The sequence below is a fragment of the Zootoca vivipara genome, chromosome 3, assembly GCF_965207765.1.
Source record: "Zootoca vivipara chromosome 3, rZooViv2.hap1.1, whole genome shotgun sequence".
Taxonomy (NCBI): Eukaryota; Metazoa; Chordata; class Lepidosauria; order Squamata; family Lacertidae; genus Zootoca; species Zootoca vivipara.
In genome coordinates, this window is record NC_142586.1 from 85,934,230 (window position 1) to 85,954,721 (window position 20,492).

General features: G+C 39.6%; 1 protein-coding gene across 3 annotated transcripts in view; it reads left to right on the plus strand.

The window, feature by feature from the left end:
* BABAM2 (BRISC and BRCA1 A complex member 2) overlaps positions 1-20,492 on the plus strand; it is a 129,005-nt gene that overhangs the window by 15,613 nt on the left and 92,900 nt on the right. For all 3 annotated transcript variants that reach the window (XM_088666596.1, XM_035111504.3, XM_088666597.1), the window contains exons 5-6: positions 10,810-11,004; positions 12,350-12,424. In XM_088666596.1, coding sequence (XP_088522722.1) covers positions 10,810-11,004; positions 12,350-12,424 — 270 coding nt within the window. The remainder of the gene's footprint in view (positions 1-10,809; positions 11,005-12,349; positions 12,425-20,492) is intronic.

The following is a 20,492-nucleotide window of genomic DNA, read 5'->3' on the forward strand; positions in this document are numbered from 1 at the left end:
CAAACACCTACCTGGCTGTTTATCCATGGCCCTCAAGCTCTGGAATGACGTGTGTTCACCCACCTTCCTATTGGCAAGCCTTGCCTGTTCTGGCAGGCATTTCGTGGTGGGGCTAAGTTGCTTATTTATTGCTCTAATTGTTGTTAGTGGATTCTATGTATTATAATGTGTTCTGTATTTTTAATTGCATCTTGCTAATGATGTGGTTGAATTATTATAATTATAATTAATAAGTACCTTCAGCTATTGGTTGCAGCAGCGGGCTGAAAACGCACAAAACCAATTAAAAATGTCAAACTGAAATTTGCAAACCCAACAAAGGTTTTCAGTCTTGTATTTTTGCTGCTCCCTTAATACATGTACGTTCTTTTATTATCCTAATGTAAATTAAATTTTGCCTAAATTTCGTGAATCAGGGTGCTGTCAATAGTTGGTCATTTTTTTCTATAGCATACTGATTAAATAATTGTGGTAGCTGTTAGTTTTCGTAGAGAATACATTACAGTTAGCTAAAAACTACAATCCTGGAGAGAGACTTACACTGCCTGACAGAATTATGACATCTGCTGAAAAAGTTTGCATATTCATCTGGGTTTTCAATACTTCTACCTTTTTTTTTTTTTGGAGAAATCTGCTGCCACATAGTCCTTAAAGTGATCACATTGTAATCTTTTGTTTTTATTTTTATTTTTCTTATTCTTATTCTTTTCTGATGAGTTATCTGTTTTTCCTGCTACTGTTATTGAGCTGGACTTCTACTGTCCCTATTCTGCCTGTGATCAATCCATTTTTCATTTTTGTGGACCGCAACGTTCTTGCCTAACACAGCAGGCCTTTCAAGGATAAGAAGGGTTTAGTTCTTATATGGGTAGGATATTGTGGTGGGAAACTCTGAGGAACTCTTTCCACATAACCACCTCTTGCAATCCCGGGAGTGGAGTGGTAGAGACCAGAGGCATGGAACAGCATTCATTCAGGAAGAATAGAAGTAGAGGCCATGGGAGCCGTTTCATCTTTAGCCCTCTCATTGTAAAACGCCTTGCTGTGGACCTAATAATAGGTTAGACTTCCCTCTAATAAACATTGTATAGGTTTGAAGAAGGGCTAATTCTATAGTACAGAAAGTACTACAGTATTTGTGAGGGTGAGGTTCTGTATTCATACCTTGAAGCATGGACGTGAAGTGAAGGTGTACTCTAGGTTTCATCATGTTAGGCAATACTTTGAAAGCTGAAGATTTACCGTAAGTGTGTGTTTTGTAATAAGGATAGGCACACTTTCAGGAAGGGAGTATGCAAGAATCAAGTATGCTAGATGGATAACCCTTCAAAAAATGGATGTCATTGTCTAAGGTGGTAAACAGATCATCCCTCCCTTGAGGAACTGTTTTTGTTGCACTATGTTTATATTATGGAAAGAAACTACTCCATGGCTAGAGATAAGGATCTGGCCTCGCCCTAGTAATACATTTATATAAATGCAGTAGTCTTATCCATATACACTGGTGCAAAGCAAGGGGTAACTAGCATGTGGCTCTCCAGATGTTGGACTCCAACTCCCATTAGCCCCAGGAAGCATGACCAGTGGTCAAGGAGGGGAGTTCTAATCCAGCAATATCTGGAGGGCTGTAGTTTAGCCGCCCTATGCTAAGCCACAGTTTGTGTATGTAGCCAATGTTGAAGCTTAGCTAGGAGGCAGTTAGTCTCCTAGAAGCTCATTTTGCAAGTTGAAAAGAAGTATCTTTCTAATTCCTGCCTTTTAATTTCATTTTTTAATGAGAAATCATTTAAATTAGCAATTCTGTGCCCTTTAGGTTCTAATTATTGGACCATAAGAATTTTTCCAGAGAGAAAGTAACTGCTTGCAAATGTGCAAGTAAAACATGTAATTTCTCTGATTAGTGCATGTCATTTAGGAAATAATTAGCTGTAGTTAATCCCCTTTAAAATATTTTTTTCAGTTTGTAACTTCTGTTCTACTTGGAACAGAAATATCTTTCTTACGGGGGTTCCTTTTTGTTTTGATTTCCCCGCATATAGCAATACAGTTTGCCTTGATTTTTGACATTTTATAATTGGAAAAGGAAACCAATAATATGTTGTATTGGGGTAGAAGTTGTAAAACTTTTCTCATCTACACTTTCATCCAAAGTATGCTTACTCAGAGGCAAGCCGATTTGCAGGCGGCGACCATTTTGTGCTGGGGTTCTGTTCCTGGCCCCTGTGAGCATCAATGGAGAGCCCATCTTCTGGGTCCAAAAGGAGCCAGGCCAATTGGTGGTCGCTCATCAATTGAATATGCACAAAGCAATTACTTTTAAGTATAAGTTTGGTTAATCAAGTCTATTTCGGACTATGAAAACAAGAAATACTAGCCAACTATTGGTTGTGTACAGTACACTTAAGGGGACACACTGCAGGGTTACAATTTGAATGTTAAATAATTTGTAGTATATTCAGAGCTACTTTCATACATTACACGGAGACTCCGAGACTGGAGAAAAGAGCAACTAAAAGGATCGGTGAGCTGGAATTATTCTCTATGATGAAGGGGACTTTATTGGGGAGGGGGAAGGTTAGAGGACATGTTAGAGGTGCATAAAAACTATGGCTGGTGCGGAGACACTGAATAGAGATACAATTTCCTCCCTCTCATAATGGTAAAACCCAGGATTGGGGAGGGGGAAGGTTAGAGGACATGTTAGAGGTGCATAAAAACTATGGCTGGTGCAGAGACACTGAATAGAGATACAATTTCCTCCCTCTCATAATGGTAAAACCCAGGATTGTCCAGTGAAGCTGAATGAAGCGAAATACAGAATGGGCAAAAGAAGGTGCTATTTCACAAAGAGCATTTCAGTACAGAATTTGCTTCTACAGGATGTAGTTACGGCTGCAAACTTGAACAGGAGGTTAGACCAATTCATGAAGAATATGGCTATCAGTGGCTACTACAGTAGTCAGGACTGAATATTATTTTGAGACTCGGAGGCAGTATGTTTTCAAATACCAGTTCCTGGAGAACATAAGCAGCAGAGTGCTGTTGAGCTCATGTCCTGCTTGTGGGCATTCCATAGGCATCTGTTTGACTGCTATTGGGAACAAAATGCTGGACCAGATGGGCTTTTGTTGTAGCCCAGCAGAGCTGCTCTTATGTTCTTATTGCCAAAGGGTTGGCCTATCCTAATTCCCCGATCAGTGTGCCTGCCTGCTACAGGTGTTTGCAAACACCTGTCTGTAACTTTTACATTTCAGGTGTATGTTTAAATATTTTAAGTGTATGCCTAAAGCTGTAAGATATAAACGGATTCTGATTCTTCCTGTGAAGCGGACACTTTGGATATAAGTGGAAACAAATGCTTGTGGCTGAGAAGGTGATTGAATAGATAGAGAATGGAACAGTTATCAGATAAATATTCCTATTTTTCCGTTGGTTTGTGAGCATTAGTATATATCAAAATTGCTTCAGAATAAAATGTTTTCGATAGACCTTTTATAGCAAATCTCTTTTGCTTACATGTTGTACAGTGTTTGCAATTAATCCATGAAGAAAGGCTCTGCATAAATTTAATCTTATTAACCGCTATCAAGGGCTTGATTCTTGTGTTTCCTGACATTTATTTCCTTGACAATTATTGCACTTAATTCTATACTCCCTTAAAAAAAGGGGGGGGAGTGCACCAACTGAAGATCTTGCTGTTTTCTGTAGTACAGCCAGAAAAAACAGTAGCAAGCTGTCTTCTTCAAAGTCACGTTCCTGGAAGATATTCCGGCAACCTGGATGCTGAAGCACATTCTTAAGAAAAACAAGTTCCATTTAATTAAGAAACGATTTGCTTATTCTCTTAATGACAGGAACAAATTGCATCTTATGCAGATTGTTCCTGGTTTTAGAAAGAGATCATACCACATGTATGGGAAAGATGGCTTACAGGCATACAAGCTCCATCCTGACAAGCATTGTGTTGACAGTTCAGATCTAGACTTCTAAGGGCTGGTTAAATAGCCTATGTGCCAAAACTAGCTGATTGAAACGGGTGGTCGCTAAGCATGTTGAGATGGCAGGCAGCAGTTCTGCTGAAGTCAGTTGTTGTAGGACTGCAACTATGTGTTATCCGGCATGGTTGCAATAAGTAATATTGGTTGCTTCCTTTTAGAATGGAGTACTGTTCTCTCACTATGATTGATCTGCAGTAATCTCCAAGTATTCGGTTTTCCTTATCTTGCCCTGAGTGGTTTTTAAAAAGTGGAAGCTAGAGGGAATGCACTTCAGGATACTTTCCAAAGCCATAGGAGTGGGCTGGAAATCAAAATAAATAAAAGATCCAGTAGCATGTTTTTTTCCGTCTGTGTAAGACGAGATATGTGAACTTATCTACAGAACGTATCTGAAGGCAGCCCTGTTTAGGGACGCTTTTAATATCTGAAGGACTATTGTACAGTGGTACCTCTACTTATGAATGTTTCTACTTACGAATGGAGCTCAATCCGCCATCTTGGATGCGGTTTAGATAGGATTTTTTCTACTTACGAATTTTTAGATAGGGTTGCTTCAACTTACGATTTTTTTCTCCCAATGCATTCCTATGGGATTCGACTTACAATTTTTTTTGACTTACGAATGTGCGTTCGGAACGCATTAAATTCGTAAGTAGAGGTACCACTGTATTTTAATATTTTGTTGAAAGCTACCCAGAGTGGCTGGGGAAACCCAGCCAGATGTGTGGGGCACAAATAAATTGTTGTTGTTGTTGTTGTTGTTGTTGTTGTTGTTGTTGTTGTTGTTGTTGTTGTTGTTACTGTGTATTTGGTGTGGTTAATTGTTTATAACCATATCATACGGGCTCTCATGTAATCTGAAACATTCCAAAGTGCACATGGTTAGGAAGTCCTGTTGAGTTCATTGTGTTATTTCCAGGTAATTCTGCTTAGGAGCACGCATATATAGGAACATATGTACATTTAATAAATAAAATAAGTGGTATCTGGAAACCTGGGGTGTGATATAGCCAAAGCAGCTGAGCACTTTTAAGCCTCCTTGAAGGTATGAAGAAGCATATGTTTAACACTCTTTGCTTGAAATTACTGGGATTTGAAAGTGCTTAAAATCTTTGGCTGTATTGTGCACATAATATTTTGGTTGATGTTAGAATGATGGAAGGGTCCTCAAATATCATCTAGTCCAACCCTCTGCCAGTTCAGGGCAAAGGTACAATTGCTCAACTCAGTAAATATTTCTATATTTATACCAAAAAACCTTCTTTGCCTTAGGGCTCATCCACAGTTTCCTTTTGCCTTACATGCATTCTAGGCACAGCTCTGTCTTTTCCCAGTCTATGTCCCACTATTGTCCCCAGGAAAACCTGCTCTTTAATGCTGAATCAAAGCAAACAGCATTTAGAGTCTTCCACGGAATGCCTTTTGCTCCCATTCACTGGTAGAGTGGATTTTCTGATCCTGACTGCAGTCAACTGTTATACTAATAGAACCAAAAGAGAGAGATACTCAGTGTAACCCCTCATTCGTTAACAGATATATTAAGAAGTAGGTGATTAAAATCAATTATTTTCAGAGAACAATATTGTATGCATGCATAAAAGGAGGAGTTAATGGCATATATAGTCATACCTTGGTTTAAGTACGCTTCGGTTGGAGTACTTTCAGTTTAAGTACTTCGTGGACCCATCTGGAACGGATTAATCTACTTTCTGTTACTTTCAATGGGAAAGTTCGCTTCAGGTTAAGTACAGACTTCCGGAACCAATTGTGTACTTAAACCGAGGTACCACCGTATTCTTGAACCCAAGGGATAGCCCAAATAGCCTCAATTTCTTCTAGAGGCAAATAACACACACAACAACTATAAAAGGCATGTGGGGACTCTTAAATATGACTATAGAGCAGAAGAGAGGGTGTCAATACAGTGTGTGATTGTGTGTCGCAGCTCCCATAAGTGCGAGAACCAAGCAACCTTTCCTTCTGACTTTTCTTTATGGTCTCATACAACAGCAAACCCAATGGTAGGCTGCTTCCCATGCAAGAATATTTTCTGTTTCATAGAACACGTGCCTGTAGTAAAATATTGTTAAATTGGTGGTATGACAATATTTGATTGGCAACCTTAGTAAAATATGTATTAAATGCAATTAATCGGAACAACATTAAAATAGCATTCCAAATCTAAAATTGCTTTACTCTCCCATAGGAATGTTACATAGTTTTATGAATTAAGACTTGCCGCTATGCACTTCCTTCCTTGCTGTATGTTTTTTAAAAGGCAGAAATTACACTGATGTTTTCCAACCTTGATGGTTTTTAATTCATCATGTTATGACATCTACCTAACCAAGTCAACTTAATATCTGTTACATCACCCACAGCAGCTCTTAAGGAGTCAGTGTGGTGTCGTGATTAAGAATGTTGGACTAGAACCTGGGAGACCAGGGTTCCAATCCCCGCACAGCCATGAAACTCACTGGGTGACGTTGGATCAGTCACTGCCTTTGCAGCCTTACCTACCTCATAGGGGTGTTCTGGGAATTAAATGGAAAGGAGGAAAACCATGTATGCCGCCCTGAGCTCCTTGGAGAAAAAGGTGGGATAGAAAACCAACCAGTCAATTTGCAGAAAGAAACTCCTTGCTGCTCTCCTCTGCTGGGAGGGTGGATTATCCATTGAAACATTGCAAGTTTAAGAGGGCATGTTCAGTGGGGGAGAGGCCAAGCTAATACAAATAGGAACTGAGTAGGAAAGCAAGCTGTCTCTTGTGCACTGTGGATTTCCAAGGGGATATTTACTGAGACTTTTTGTGGGCACCACAGGAGGAACTGGTGGACACCCTGACATTTATCAGGTGCCATGTTGGCGACCTCCATTGTATAACATTAAAGGAAGATACGGTCTTTTGTGACCGTGATGCCTAGCTTGCTTTTTGTTTTTGTTTTTTTAAAGGAAATGGAAGCCTGGTGGAACATAGCTAACTAAAGTTTTACCCAACTTGTGGTTTTAAACTTTTTTTAATATTAGCGTATGAATTCAAGAGATGGAATGCTTCCTGGAATCTTACCCACTTGAAAGCATTTGGTAAAGGCAGAAAAACTGTCTTCAGTCATACTGCCCTAGAATGTGCCAGGAAAGAAGGTAGTCATCTGCAGGATGCTTCTGCCAGTGTGTGTTGCCATATCTGTGGTACTGCACAATCAGCTATACCGTATTTCTCTGTGTTGAAGATCTGGAAACTGTGCTAACCTGTATCTGGTACCATTGCTTTTCTCATCTTGCTGGAATAATGATGCTGGCACAAATGTTTCTCATTGCACCTAACTTTTGTTCCTGAGGCAGAACAGTAGTATAAGTAACCAAGGTTACACTTCTAAGGGTGGGTTTTATGTGAGTATAGTCAGGAGTGTGTGTGTGGCTCCTAGGCCAGACATAGTATAGTGTGACTTTTGTGTGCAGATTGGGCAAAAAAAGTTTATTAAGAGCCTATAAGAACTGACAACATGAAGAAAAGGTGCTTCCAGTGTTATGTTTTCCTTCTGCCTGACCGCTGTTCTGATTTACTTTGACAAAAGCAAATTAGTTATATGTAATGGCTGGGATCCAAAATATTTGGGGCCAAAAATGTGCATGTTTGGTTGTCTGTAGTGGGGAGGGGATATTACAATTATGGTGAATGCATTCCTGCCTCCTCCGCCCTAGATTTACAGGAGCTCATTGAAAGTCATCTCTCTACTGCATGCCATGTTTATTCTTTAACTTTCTGTTTTGCAGCTGGTCACAAATCTCTTGATAAGCTGGTAATTCTAAATGACCATTTTAAGAACAGGGTGGTTTTGTTTAAATCAAAGCCAATTAAATCAACATGAAAAAGACAGAAGAAAATTGTTTAAAATCATGCGTTTCCAGAAGAAATGTGCATAGTAAAGGTAAAGGTACCCCTGACCGTTAGGTCCAGTCGTGGACGACTCTGGGGTTGCGCGCTCATCTAGCTTTAGTGGCCGAGGGAGCCATCATTTGTCTGCAGACAGTTTTTTCCAGGTCATGTGGCCAGCATGACTAAGCCGCTTCTGGTGAACCAGGGCAGCTCACAGAAACGCCCTTTACCTTCCCGCCGGAGCGGTACCTATTTATCTACTTGCACTTTAACGTGCTTTCAAACTTCTAGGTTGGCAGGTGCTGGGACCAAACAACGGGAGCTCACCCCGTCGCGGGGATTCAAACTGCCAAACTTCTGATTTGCAAGCCCTAGGCTCTGTGGTTTAGACCACAGCGCCACCTGGTTCCTATAACAATTTGAACTGATTGGCAGCAGCACCATGGAGCCTTTCGTTTTCCTGGTAGCATAAGCAGAACCTTTAGCCATGCAGCCAACATGACTCTTGTGCCACAAAACTGTGTCATTTTAGATAAGGGAAACAATTGTGAAATTAACAGATCATTGGCTTGTCTCTCTTTCTGTATAGAAAGAGATGATAAGACTACAGTCATACCTCGGGTTACAGACGCTTAAGGTTGAGTCTTTTCGGCTTGTGCTCCGCATCAAACCCGGAAGTACCAGAACGGGTTACTTCTGGGTTTCAGCGCACATGCATGCACAGAATTACTAAATTGCGCTTTGCGCATGCGCAGAAGCGCCAAATCACAACCTGCACGTGCGCAGACTCAGGTTGCGAAGGTGCCTCCCACATGGATCACGTTCGCAACCCTAGCATCCACTGTATCTTAATTGTCCAGAACTCTACAGAAACAAGGCTTGGTGGTTTGCCCAGTAATGCTTGGCCTTCATCTTTATACATACACCCACCTACTGGTGTTTGTTCTTTTTATATGGAAAAGCAGTTTTAAAATTAATACATTTCGGATTATAAAAGCAGACTTCAACATTTCAAGTTCTGACTTCAGTTAAAACCAGGATATTTTTTTCAAAGAGACACTTAACTTAAATGTTTAAAATATAGAAGTCTGACATAAAATAAAGATTCTCATTGATCCCCCCCAACTTTGATTCTTATGAGTTTGTACTTCTTTATCAGATTCAACATCATTTTTGTTTATCCTCCAAGTAATTTTTCTGTTATGACTTACTTTAAAAATATATAGTTAATGCTGGAGCAAAACAGCTATCTTGTGAGATGATTTTTTTAATGTCTAAAACTGATCTGTTAGGGTGAAGCTATTTGAAAGCTCTGTTCTGATGCAATATTGTTCAGCTTGACAAGAAAAACCCTGCTGTTGGAACAAGAACAAATGACTGCTTCCTCTTTCTGTTTTCTTTTTCCCCTTAATGTTTGTTAGTTGTTTAAAAAAAGCATATATGGGTGTGATTTTCTGTCTCATTGGTGCTTAGGAAAAATGTTCCACTCCAATGTAGGACAGTTATTAAAACGTTGGTCACTTCCTTTAACACAATACTAGTGATGCAACACAATAGAAAAAAGTGGGGGGAGAAGGCATTCCCATTTCTCATTAAAAATGATGTCAGCCCCTACTGGCACATATTCCATCCTTCAACTTTCTGGGAAAGCTGTTTGCTGAAAGGCTTGTGGGAAGGAAATAGCAACTACGCAGAACATGTATGCTTGCTTGATTTCTGACCTTGTGATGCAAGATTGATTTCCTACATGATATGCTGTGTGCTTAGCTGACAAAATCTGATAAAAGTGAACTTTCTGATCAGTTGATCTCTCCAACACCTTGATAGCCATTGCACCTAATTACCAGTTCTTAAATCACAGTATGTGGTAAGGATCACAGTCCTTCTCGCTCTGAAAGATTCCAGACATCTCCTCTACTGAATGTGTAACTGAAATATAGCCTTGGTGCCTACTTACTCATGTTGATTGCCTGTTCCCCATACCTTCCTCCCCCTTCCTATTTTCTCCCCTTCTAATAAAATTTATATTTGTAAGCACTTCTGAGCAAGGGCCTGTCCTCTTTTCACTCTGCAAAGTGCCATGTGCATTACACTATAGTAGTAGTAGCAGCAGCAACAGTACTAATAATGATATGTTGTATTCAATGGAGTGCTAAGGAGATTATACCATTAGCTCAAGCATTCCTACTTGCCTGACAGAACAATCTCTCAGGTGATTCCCCCCCCCCCCACACACTTCTGCAGGGTCTTCCAACTCTGGAAATATATATGGGAGTGGCAGAAGTGGGGAGTCCCTTTGCAACAGTGAGAATCTTTGTGCTGGCTTCCGCTAATGCAGCAAGTTACTATAGTTGAATACAGCCCAGCGTTTTGTCTAGAGTTCATCTTCTTCCTTGGTGATATTGTAGATACAATTTCTCCAGCTTTCCATAAAATGTCACACTGTCGATGGAACCTACCGTAATTCTACTTTATCTTTTAAACATTTAGGCTTATATTTTATTTTTGTCCTTGAGTCCTTCCTATCTTTGGAAGATTGAATAAACTATAGCTTCTCCCATAATTTCAATGTTCCTTGTCTAGGGCCTTATAGGAGACAGTGGAGCAAAGTCTGCAAAGATCACTTTATTTCTCTGAATTTCTAATGTTGAAAGTAAGTTTCTCCCTAACATAGTTTATCTTTAATATCATAGCCTCAGGTAGAGAGAGAGAAATCTTTTTAATCTGTCTTGTATTCTCCCTAAGTTTTCATTTTAGCAGGAGTTTTGACTTGAGTTTCTAACTGAACTGCTCCCATGCTCTTTTAAGGAAGTGGAATGTCCTACGGCTTGGTCTAACTCAAAACCTTTCCTTGGTAGGGCAGTGAAAAAACAACTATATTAGTATTCCTGTTTTCATGAATTAACTTGGTCATTGTCTCAATTCATTACACAGAACTTGGCCTCATGGAATCCCTCAAACCCAGAATGCCTGTTGCTTGTTGTAAAAGAACTTGTTCAACAATATCACCAGTTCCAGTGCAGCAGACTACGTGAGAGCTCTCGCCTCATGTTTGAATATCAAACATTACTTGAAGAACCTCAGTATGGAGAAAACATGGAAATTTATGCTGGCAAAAAGAACAACTGGGTAAGTGGTCGTAAGTCGACTAGCAAAATAATGTAGAAATCCTTTCTTCATGGGGACTGTAACCATTGATTTGGAAAGGTTATTTGTGCTAGGCGTGTGGCTCTTAAAGTATATGAGGTGTCCTCAATTTACCTTCCTTGTCCTCAGCCTAACTTCCTTGACCTCAATTTACCTTCCTTGCTGTCTACTCCCTCTTTTTGTTCTTTAACTCTGTTGCTCTACTAATTTAGAGGCAAACAGATGTAGAGAAAAGGATTGCAGCAGTTACTGGCAAGCAACCACTTTCAGGAGGATGGGGTCGAAGTGTTGCCCCCCCCCTAATTAATGAAGTGGCTTTCTATGAAAACGAATTACTGACTGGGCTGCAGTTTGCACAATGCTGTCTGATGTACAGTTATCCTTCAGAGTTTTTCTTTTAGGTTGACTGTTCATAGATGGGTGTTGGAATAACATAGCAAGGCATTCAAATGCTTCAACTCAGTTTAGCCTGTCTCTGCAAAAAGTATTATCAGATAATGATGAGTATAATGTGGAAGGTCTAGCTGCATAATATATGATCTGCTCTCCAGATATTGTTGAACTGCAGTTCCCTCTATCCCTGACCAGTGATCATGTTTGCTAGGGCTGATGGGAGTTGTCTTTATTTGGACCTTTTGCCGTGTGAATTTCTTGCCACCTCCTGCATTTTTGTGCACTGCTGCTTTGTTGTTGATTTTTTGTTTTTGTTTTTAAGTGTAAGTTGTAATTGTTTTAACTGTGACATATTTGCCCTTGGACTATCTGATGATGGGAGAGAGATTACAGCGTCAATCAAATAAATAAACAAAAACCATTTGGAGGGCACCTAGTCTAATATAATTACAATGGTACCTCGGTTTAAGAACAGCCCTGTTTACGAACGATTCGGTTTACGAACTCCGCAAAACCAGAAGTAGTGTCCCAGTTTGCGAACTTTACCTCGGTCTATAATGGAAGCCGACCAATGGAAGGGCACTGGTGGCAGGAGGCCTCATTAGGGAAAGCGCGCCTTGGTTTAAGAATGGTTTTGGTTTAAGAACGGACTTCCAGAACGGATTAAGTTCGTAAACCAAGGTACCACTGTATTCGTTGTCATAAGGGTGCTCCGAATACCTTTCATTTCCCGTTGTGCTAAGACACGTTTGTGTACTACTTACTAAACTATAAATACATTCTTGGCTTCATTCATGGCTAGAGTGAGCTCTCTAAATTGTTAGGAAAGCATTAGGAAACTTCCCGAAAGTTTGATGTACGATTCTGGCTGTTGCTTCTGCTGTACAGTGATACTGCTCAGCATAGGTCTCACTGTTTTTTCTTCACTTGACAGACCGGTGAATTGTCAGCTCGTTTCCTTCTGAAATTGCCAGTGGACTTCAGCAACATCCCCACTTACCTTCTCAAGGTAATGATTCACCATGGTGTTAGCTAACCTGTTATTCTGTGGAATAATCTGAATTGATGAGACATTCAGCATTCAAATTATTCTAATCTGCTTGGAACAAGTATAGTCTAGCATTTTAAAATACATTTTTAATTTGTGCATGGGGGTACTGCTACTAGAATGATTTTGGATTGCAGTAATACTGATGATTGGAATCAGATTCCAACGTGATTAGTGACTATCTGCAGCCACGCTTTAAAAATCATTTTACATTCATTTCTGGTCCCTGCTGTCTACTTTGGCATACTTTCCCAAAGAAGAAATGAAATGAGTTTAATTCCAGAGCGAGCATACAGTATTTTAAAATTTTACAAACAGGCCTTCAATAGTTTTCAGCGTAACACCTAATATCTGACTAGACTTAAAATCAGAAGAGTCTGGTTAAGCCTTTGAAATTTAGTCATTGCATCAGCAAGCCAACTGAGGGGGAGGTGCCCATAGGAACTTTTCTATCGTTATTACAGCTCAAGCTACTGAATTAGAGCCAAGGAAATTGCCTCTGTTCACTTTTAAATATATCCTTAAGTAAACAGGGAGCAAATATACAGAATTTAGATAATTACCAAACTTATGCTTGGCAACTCTGCAGAGCTGGAGGAAGAGTAGGAGTTTGCATGAAGAAATATAAAACACAGTATGACTGTCAAAAGGACTAGTTCACATGTAACACTGAACCATGGTTAAGCACTACATAGACAAGCAACAGCAAAGGCAATTGAATCATCAGGCCCACTCATCTCCCCACTTTCTCTGTGTGACCAGGAGGAGGTTTTTCCCCCATTTCAAAGAATCTTGGCTTAGCATTAAGTGCAAAGTGAAGTTGGCTTATATAGGAAGTAGTCATCAGTTGTTGTAGGCCAGGTTCTGTAACATCTACGCTGAGATTTGAAACTGAAAATAAACACAGTCAAAAATCTGCTCCCAGACATGATGCTGTGCTTTGACTTGCTGAGGTTCATCCATGTAGGGCTAAACCAGGCATGTCAAACATGCGGCCCTCCAGATGTTTTGGACTACAATTCCCATCTTCCCCAACCACTGGTCCTGCTAGCTAGGGATCATGGGAGTTGTAGGCCAAAACATCTGGAGGGCCGCATGTTTGACATGCCTGGGCTAAACCATGGCTTGACATTGCATGCAAATCAGCCCAAGAGCTAATGGTGAAGGAGAAAAATACACTAGGTAGAATATGTTATACTGAAATGAGGAGGTGTAACCAAAGATCAATAATTAAGTTGGAAGTAAAATCCCATGTTCACAGATTTAACAGTGCAATATCATATAAACGATGCTGCCCCCAATATCGGGCAAAACAAAAATGTCTTTACCTGGTGCTGAGACGATGACAGGGTTGGTACCAGGTGAGCCTCTAGAGTGGGTCTGAAGAGAGCTCTTGAAGCCTTTTTAGTTTACTTGGAAGCTTTCATGGATTATTGGTAAACTGCATGCATGCTATCCTTTCAATTATGAAAGACATGAGGGAAAGCTGGCAAAGTTTCACAATGTTTTGGACACATATTGTAATCTTCCAAGACTATTGGATTCCTGTCAGTGCTCATTTGACACTAAGTCTATAGTCCTCTAGACACTGGGAGTAATCCCAGTTGAATTCAGTATGGCTGACTTCTGAGTAGATATGCATAGTTTTGTGCTCTAATTAATTTAAATCACTTCCGGCATCTCCAGCAAGTTCATTCTGTAGAATCTAAGTGATAGGAAATGTGTTTTGTTGAAACACAGATTGGAAGATGCTAATGTTAAGCTCTTATCAGAAATCAGTGTTAGGAAATCTGATGGCAAAATATATATTTAGGAAATAATCTGGACTATTGTACTGGGCAAGATGTAAATTCTTGACACTGAAAATGTTTCTGTTCACCTCCAGAATGAAATAATTAAGCGATAAGTATTATAGTCCAAACAACTCTTCACATTTATATGAATTGAGTTCATTGAGTGTGCAAACTATGTTTCCAACTGAATAATGTGTGGGAGAGCATGCTTTTATAATGAAAGCTTACATTAATGGTCTTACAAATGTGTGGGGTCAGTTCTATGAGAATACAATGAATTAATTTCAATAATTTTTTCTGCATGTAGAAGGTACTATTGCCATCTTACCTGCACATTTTGTAGATACTAATTTTGGATGGTTTCACAAAGGGAAAAGAACTCATGGAAGGAGCTTTTTACTGTATTGTTTCTTCAGCAGTTGTAAAGTTCCAACAATTTAAAGAACCTCAGAAATTAAATATCTTTCCCCTGCTATTTCTTCTAAATTCTATTTATGCAGTCAGTACAACTGTAATTGCTGAGAACTGATTGGAACCATGCTGTCTGCAGTCCAACTCAAAGAAATATATGCAGCCTTATCAAATAAGTTATGCTTTTATGACTGCTGAAATGAATACTCAGAAGTGCAATAAAATTTTAATATATTTTTCTGCCTGAAATTAAATACTTGATTTACTGTTTGATTTACTGTAACTATTAATCTGAGGCTTATATAAGTTGGGAATTTTAAAGAGTCACCACTTTAATGTCTTGCAACATTTTTGCTAAAGAACAATATGCTTACCATTTCCTCTTGGGTTTGGTTTATGGCAGTTTGAAAGCCATATGTTGACGTTAGATGGTTTGGATCAACTCCTAAAACCTTTGAGTCCTTGACACAGGGTGGCTGATGTTTGCTTCTGAAATCCTGTGTTTTGTGCTTTTATATCCATAAAGGACAAAGCGTCAGAGCACTTCAACACCATTTATTAAGTTTCTTATTATAGTGCCAAATTTTTAATTGAATATTGGGGGGGGGGCCAGTAAGGTTTTCAAACATTTCTGTTTATTTTATTTAAATGATTTATATACCTCTTAACTACAGTCATCTCTAAGCAATGCACAGAAAATACAACATGGAAAATGTAAAAATCATTTAAAACTATTTTAAAAAACTATTAAAAGTGCAGCAGGGAGGAGGCCTCTCTGACCACAATTGGAAATTTCATAAATTTGGGCCCATGATACTGAAGGCATGGTTGATCTGGACCATGCATCCATGCTGCAGGGGACCACCGTCTGTCTCTTTTTTGCAAGGACGAGCAAAGCCTTTGTGTAGCAGTGACAGTGGAACGGGAAAATATATTGATGGTCAACTAGTTACAGATTTAACCTTACTCTTTGCAGAGTGCTCAGAGTATTTGGCTGTTGGGAAGCAACTTGGAACATAACACACAACATTGGGGTCCTGTTTTTTCTTCCCACTACACTCTATAGATAATTGTGTCAGGGTATTGGCCCCTTTCCCGAAGTCCTTTATTTCCCTGCTGATTAAAATAATTCAGAAATGGGAGTGGCTACTTGCGCTCTCACCCGTAGTTCTTCAGTTGCTTTCACTCTTCCTACTGTTACAAATTGCCTTATTTAGGGGGCAAGGCTGCCTTATTTAGGGGGCAAAGGAACCAGAGGCAACAGGGGTGGGACAATCACTATTGGGCAACCCCAAAAGTCCACATACATCCAGACACCCTTTCCCCCATGCTCCTCTCAATTCAGTTCTTCTTTCTCCTCCTCCTCCTCCTCCTCCTCCTCCTCCTCCTCCTCCTCCTCCTCCTCCTCCTTGTACATGTACAAGTGTACATACTTGTCTGGTCTCCCTCTTCTCTTGATACTCACAGTGGCAGCTCAGTCGCAAAAGGAAAAACATGCCCCTGACATGTAAAATGTCCCAAATTAAGTCCCCAATATCTAGGTAAAGGTTGTTGGGTAACAGGACTAGGAAAAACTTCCACCTGAAATCTTTATGTATCATCCACCTGAAGCTGCTTTCTTTGAGCACCTGCTTGGTAACCTAGAACTGCTACATGCATTGATCACAATGTGGAGATCCCTTTTTAAAAAACTCAATTCATACCCCTAACACAATACTAATGCCTTCATACTGACTGACTCCTTGATTCTGGATACTTGTGGCATTAAGGCTGTAACCCTAAGTCACTGAAAGCAGAATAACTTGGGTCCTATATTTGATTGAAATTTGCTCTTTATGTTATGAATAATAGCTATATCTGATAGACCAGAAATAAGTATGGAGAACTGGATAGATACAGCGTATTCACGTATGTGCTTAACATGAGCTACCGTATATGTAGGCAAAGATGATTTACTGACGTGCAAAGAGAAATCATTTGAAAAAATAGGTTGTTTTTTAGATCTCGTGTGTGGCCAGGCATTTGTATAAAATGCTTTGATCCGGATAAGAGGAAAATAGGTGATGCCATTGAGTAATAACCTGCAATTATTTTTTATAGCCATTGCATTCCAGGATCATAAATCAGTGCTTATATTGCTACAGTACAGAATTGGCATGATTACAGGTTCTGACAAGATGGTAAATCTGATTCAAGTAGTGTAATGCAAACACTTCCACTTGGTACATACAGCTGGTGTAGAAATGGCTCAGTTCATTTGTCTTTTCTATATATAAAAAATTAAAATAACCCCTCAACTTGATAGTGATTTCTTGCATCTCTAAGTTGCGAAAACTGTTAGAGTGTCATCTTTTTTTTTCTGGATGCCAAGAGGAAGGTATTGGTTGAGAATGATTGACTGTGGGCGACACGGTAATCGATCATGAAGTAAGATGTTAAGAAAAATGAATGACTCAGGTTTGTACAATGACAGTAAGGATGCTCCTCTGCTAGGGTTTTGATAGAAAAAGTTAAGTGGATTGGGGGAAATGAGAAAAGTATGACAATTCCTGAGGAAAAGACTAAAAGCCAAAGACTGTTTTGATAAGAGAGAAGAAAAACACATAGGTCTTGGAAAAACAAGTATTTTATTCAGACCATATAACAGAATTCTCTTCCCACCTCTCAAACTTCTTTACTTTTTCTGCTACCCAGTCATGCAAACATGCCCTCTTCTTTGTATGCTTTATGTATTTATTATTTGAGCCAGCAAATTTCCTTTCCTCTCTTGAAAAGTGCTTTCAGGTTGTATAAAATGCTAGACAGATGGGAAAAATCATCTTAGCTGACTGATGTCTCTCTGATGATACATAAACCATCAGTTACTTGTTTGGGAGAACCCTGGGGGCTGGTGGGTTGGTTAACCTCAAACGGTGATTGCTACAGAAGCTTGTTCCAATCAGAATTTTCACTCTTTTAGTATGCATGATGCCGAGTATTCAAATGAAAATTAATTCCATTTAATTTCAGCCATTCTACAATGCTTATTTAAATGTTAATGTGCCCACTTTCTGATTTATTAAATTAGATTATGAAGAGTTGGACATGTTAAATATCCCCACGAATCTGATTTGATAAGATTTGAAATATTCCTTATTTTGTCATATGTTCCATGTTGCCTTTGCATATAAATGCCTTGCAAGTACTTTGTAGTTTAGCCTCGTAACATAAGCAAAGGCACATCTGTGTAGGAGCAGCTCCCATTCTAAGGTCATCATTTTGTTCTAAAAAGGGAACTACGTGGAAACCATGAGAAGACAGCGGTATATGAAAGGAAGGCCAGGAAAAAAATGTTGCCGTAGGTGGGTGAAACTGGGATACTTCTGCCTCATGTTTCAGCTGACGGGACAGAAGTGGTAGAGTGCAGATGGGCCACCGTGTTCTGCCCCTGCCTTCATCTTTATCTCACATAACACTGCAAAAAAGTTCCCCCTAATCAATATCTACTGTATATGATAAGTGTAATTGAGCTGTAATTGTGTGAACTTATATAGGCAAGTAGAGTTAAACAACAGCTGTTAAGTTCATAATGGCATCAGTGTTTGGGGTTCAGCTTAACTGGACAAGATCGGCTCCATCCAGAAAGCTAGCAATGGCCCTAGGAGCAGCACTGTCGTGAACGTTGTTAATGTGTAAAATGGCTTATCCATGGATACAGGAGCAATGACTCTGCAGAGATTTTCCTGAACACTGTAGCTGATGAAAATATCACTGTAATAGTGGAACCTGCTGCTGGTTCAAAATGGCTGTGGATGAGCAGATTCGTACAGTGCCCTAGTTTGCATGTCATGCTAAGCCAAACCATAGCTTAGCACAAATGCACTGGTTTCAAGAGAGCAGATAGTGATGAGTTTGCTCCTCGCCGGTCATTTTGCGGCTATGGTGAATTAAGTCGTAGCTTGGCTTAACATGTCATATAAACCTGGACTTGTTTTTTTAATTCTGCTGGACAAACCATAGGACAAACTTTGGTTACAGCTCATGGTTAGTCTCTTGTTAGAGAGCTAAGCCACGTGGATGACATGGTAAGCCAAACTATGGCTTAACTCAGTGCAACGCAGCAGCATAATGACTGGGAAGGAGCAAAGAATCCATGAGCTCCTTTTTGGGAGCTCACGTGCTTTGAGTTCACAGTATGTCATAGTTTGGCTTAGCATGTTATGTGAACCAGGTCACTGTGTTCTTCCCATCATGGAAGCCAAGCATTTGACCTAGATGATTCTGAATGCATGTGGATGCACACAGTTCTCATTCATACAGTGCCTTCCATTCGCTGCAGTGACAAAGCCGACTCCAGGACTGTATCTACATTGCTTCTCCAGAAATACCCCCACTCTTATGCGATCTCTGCATTTATTTATTTTTAAAATAAGGATCATAAAATTCTGAGTCATATGTGGTGGAGGGTCGCATGCGGGTCTTCACCTTGCCACACAGAAAATCTTAATTTTTGCAAATGTGTGAACTTGCCCTAAGTGGCATTCGGCAAATACATTAATTCCTTTCCTGTAGCAGACTCCTTGCCTGATTAATCAATGACCTTATTCTGGTAAGCATTTCTGTCAGTATCTGTCTTGCTAATAACTCTATTTAGCCTAGAGCATACGAGGCATCGACTTCCTCTTCAAAGATTGTTAAGTAAAAAAAAAAAGTGTTGGTAGTAATGTGGGCATCGCTTGTCCAAGAACGTTAAGACCTCAGTCTGATTTTTCTAACCATAAAAGGCGATGTGTTATGTCTTCCTGTTTTGTGTGGCTGGGAAAGGAGTAAAACGAACTTTTATTGGAGAAAAATATTTCCGTTCAAACAGTATGTGATAGAATAATATTCCAGAAAAGAGCCTTTGCAGCAAATTGTTATTCACAATATGTACTTTCTGGCTGCTAATTACTATACTAGTCCATGAACAACTATATACTATTCTAATTACTATATGTGCATGTGAAGACGCACAAAATAAGTAACAGTTTCTCCTGAATAGTCTTTTAAAAGTACAAAATAGGTTGAAGTGGTTGCTTGAAAACTTTGAAGAGTAGTTTATTAGGTAGCCAGTTTAAATGACGGTGTTTCCTGCTTTTTTCAAGTGACAAAACTTGTGATCTAATAGATGATGAAGCAGTTAAAAGTATAATGCAGGAGAAAAAAGTATTTTAAAACTGAACGGTACATGTTGCCAGTCTAAGAATCTGTTTCCTGTATTGCATTTTGCATTGTGATTCCTGCATTGCAGGGGGTTGAACTAGATGACCTTCGCGGATCCCTTCCAACTCTGCAGTTCTATGATTCATTTGTGTCCAGATATACATGCAAATGCAGAATATTTTGTTTTATATGTGCTGCAGCATTGTGATAGCCTTTCCCGTGGGGATAAGTTGCAGGAGGATGCTAACCAAAAACAGCAGCAGCCAAACAATTTATGATGTGAAAACTGTACATTTTGTTGTGAGAAAGAACAGGCTTTCTCAGTCTCATGGAAGAAGTTGGAGGGGGCAGGATTGCCATCAAGCTGCTCTGTGTACTTTTGGGAGAACATATATACCCTGCTTTAAATGCCCAACATGCTTTTTATTTTGTGTATTTATTACGGGGGCTGCGGGAAGGGCAAGACTTCTACTGCCTTTCAGATCCCTTTCTAAAGGAGTGCTGTTGTCCAAGCCTGTTTAGAATCATAATCTGTTAGGAAGAGTGTCTGTGTCTGGCATTATTAATCCAAACTGGATCTTACATTAGGTAGATAGTCTAGACCGGGAGTGGGGAACCTGTGTCCCCCCAGATATAGTTGAATT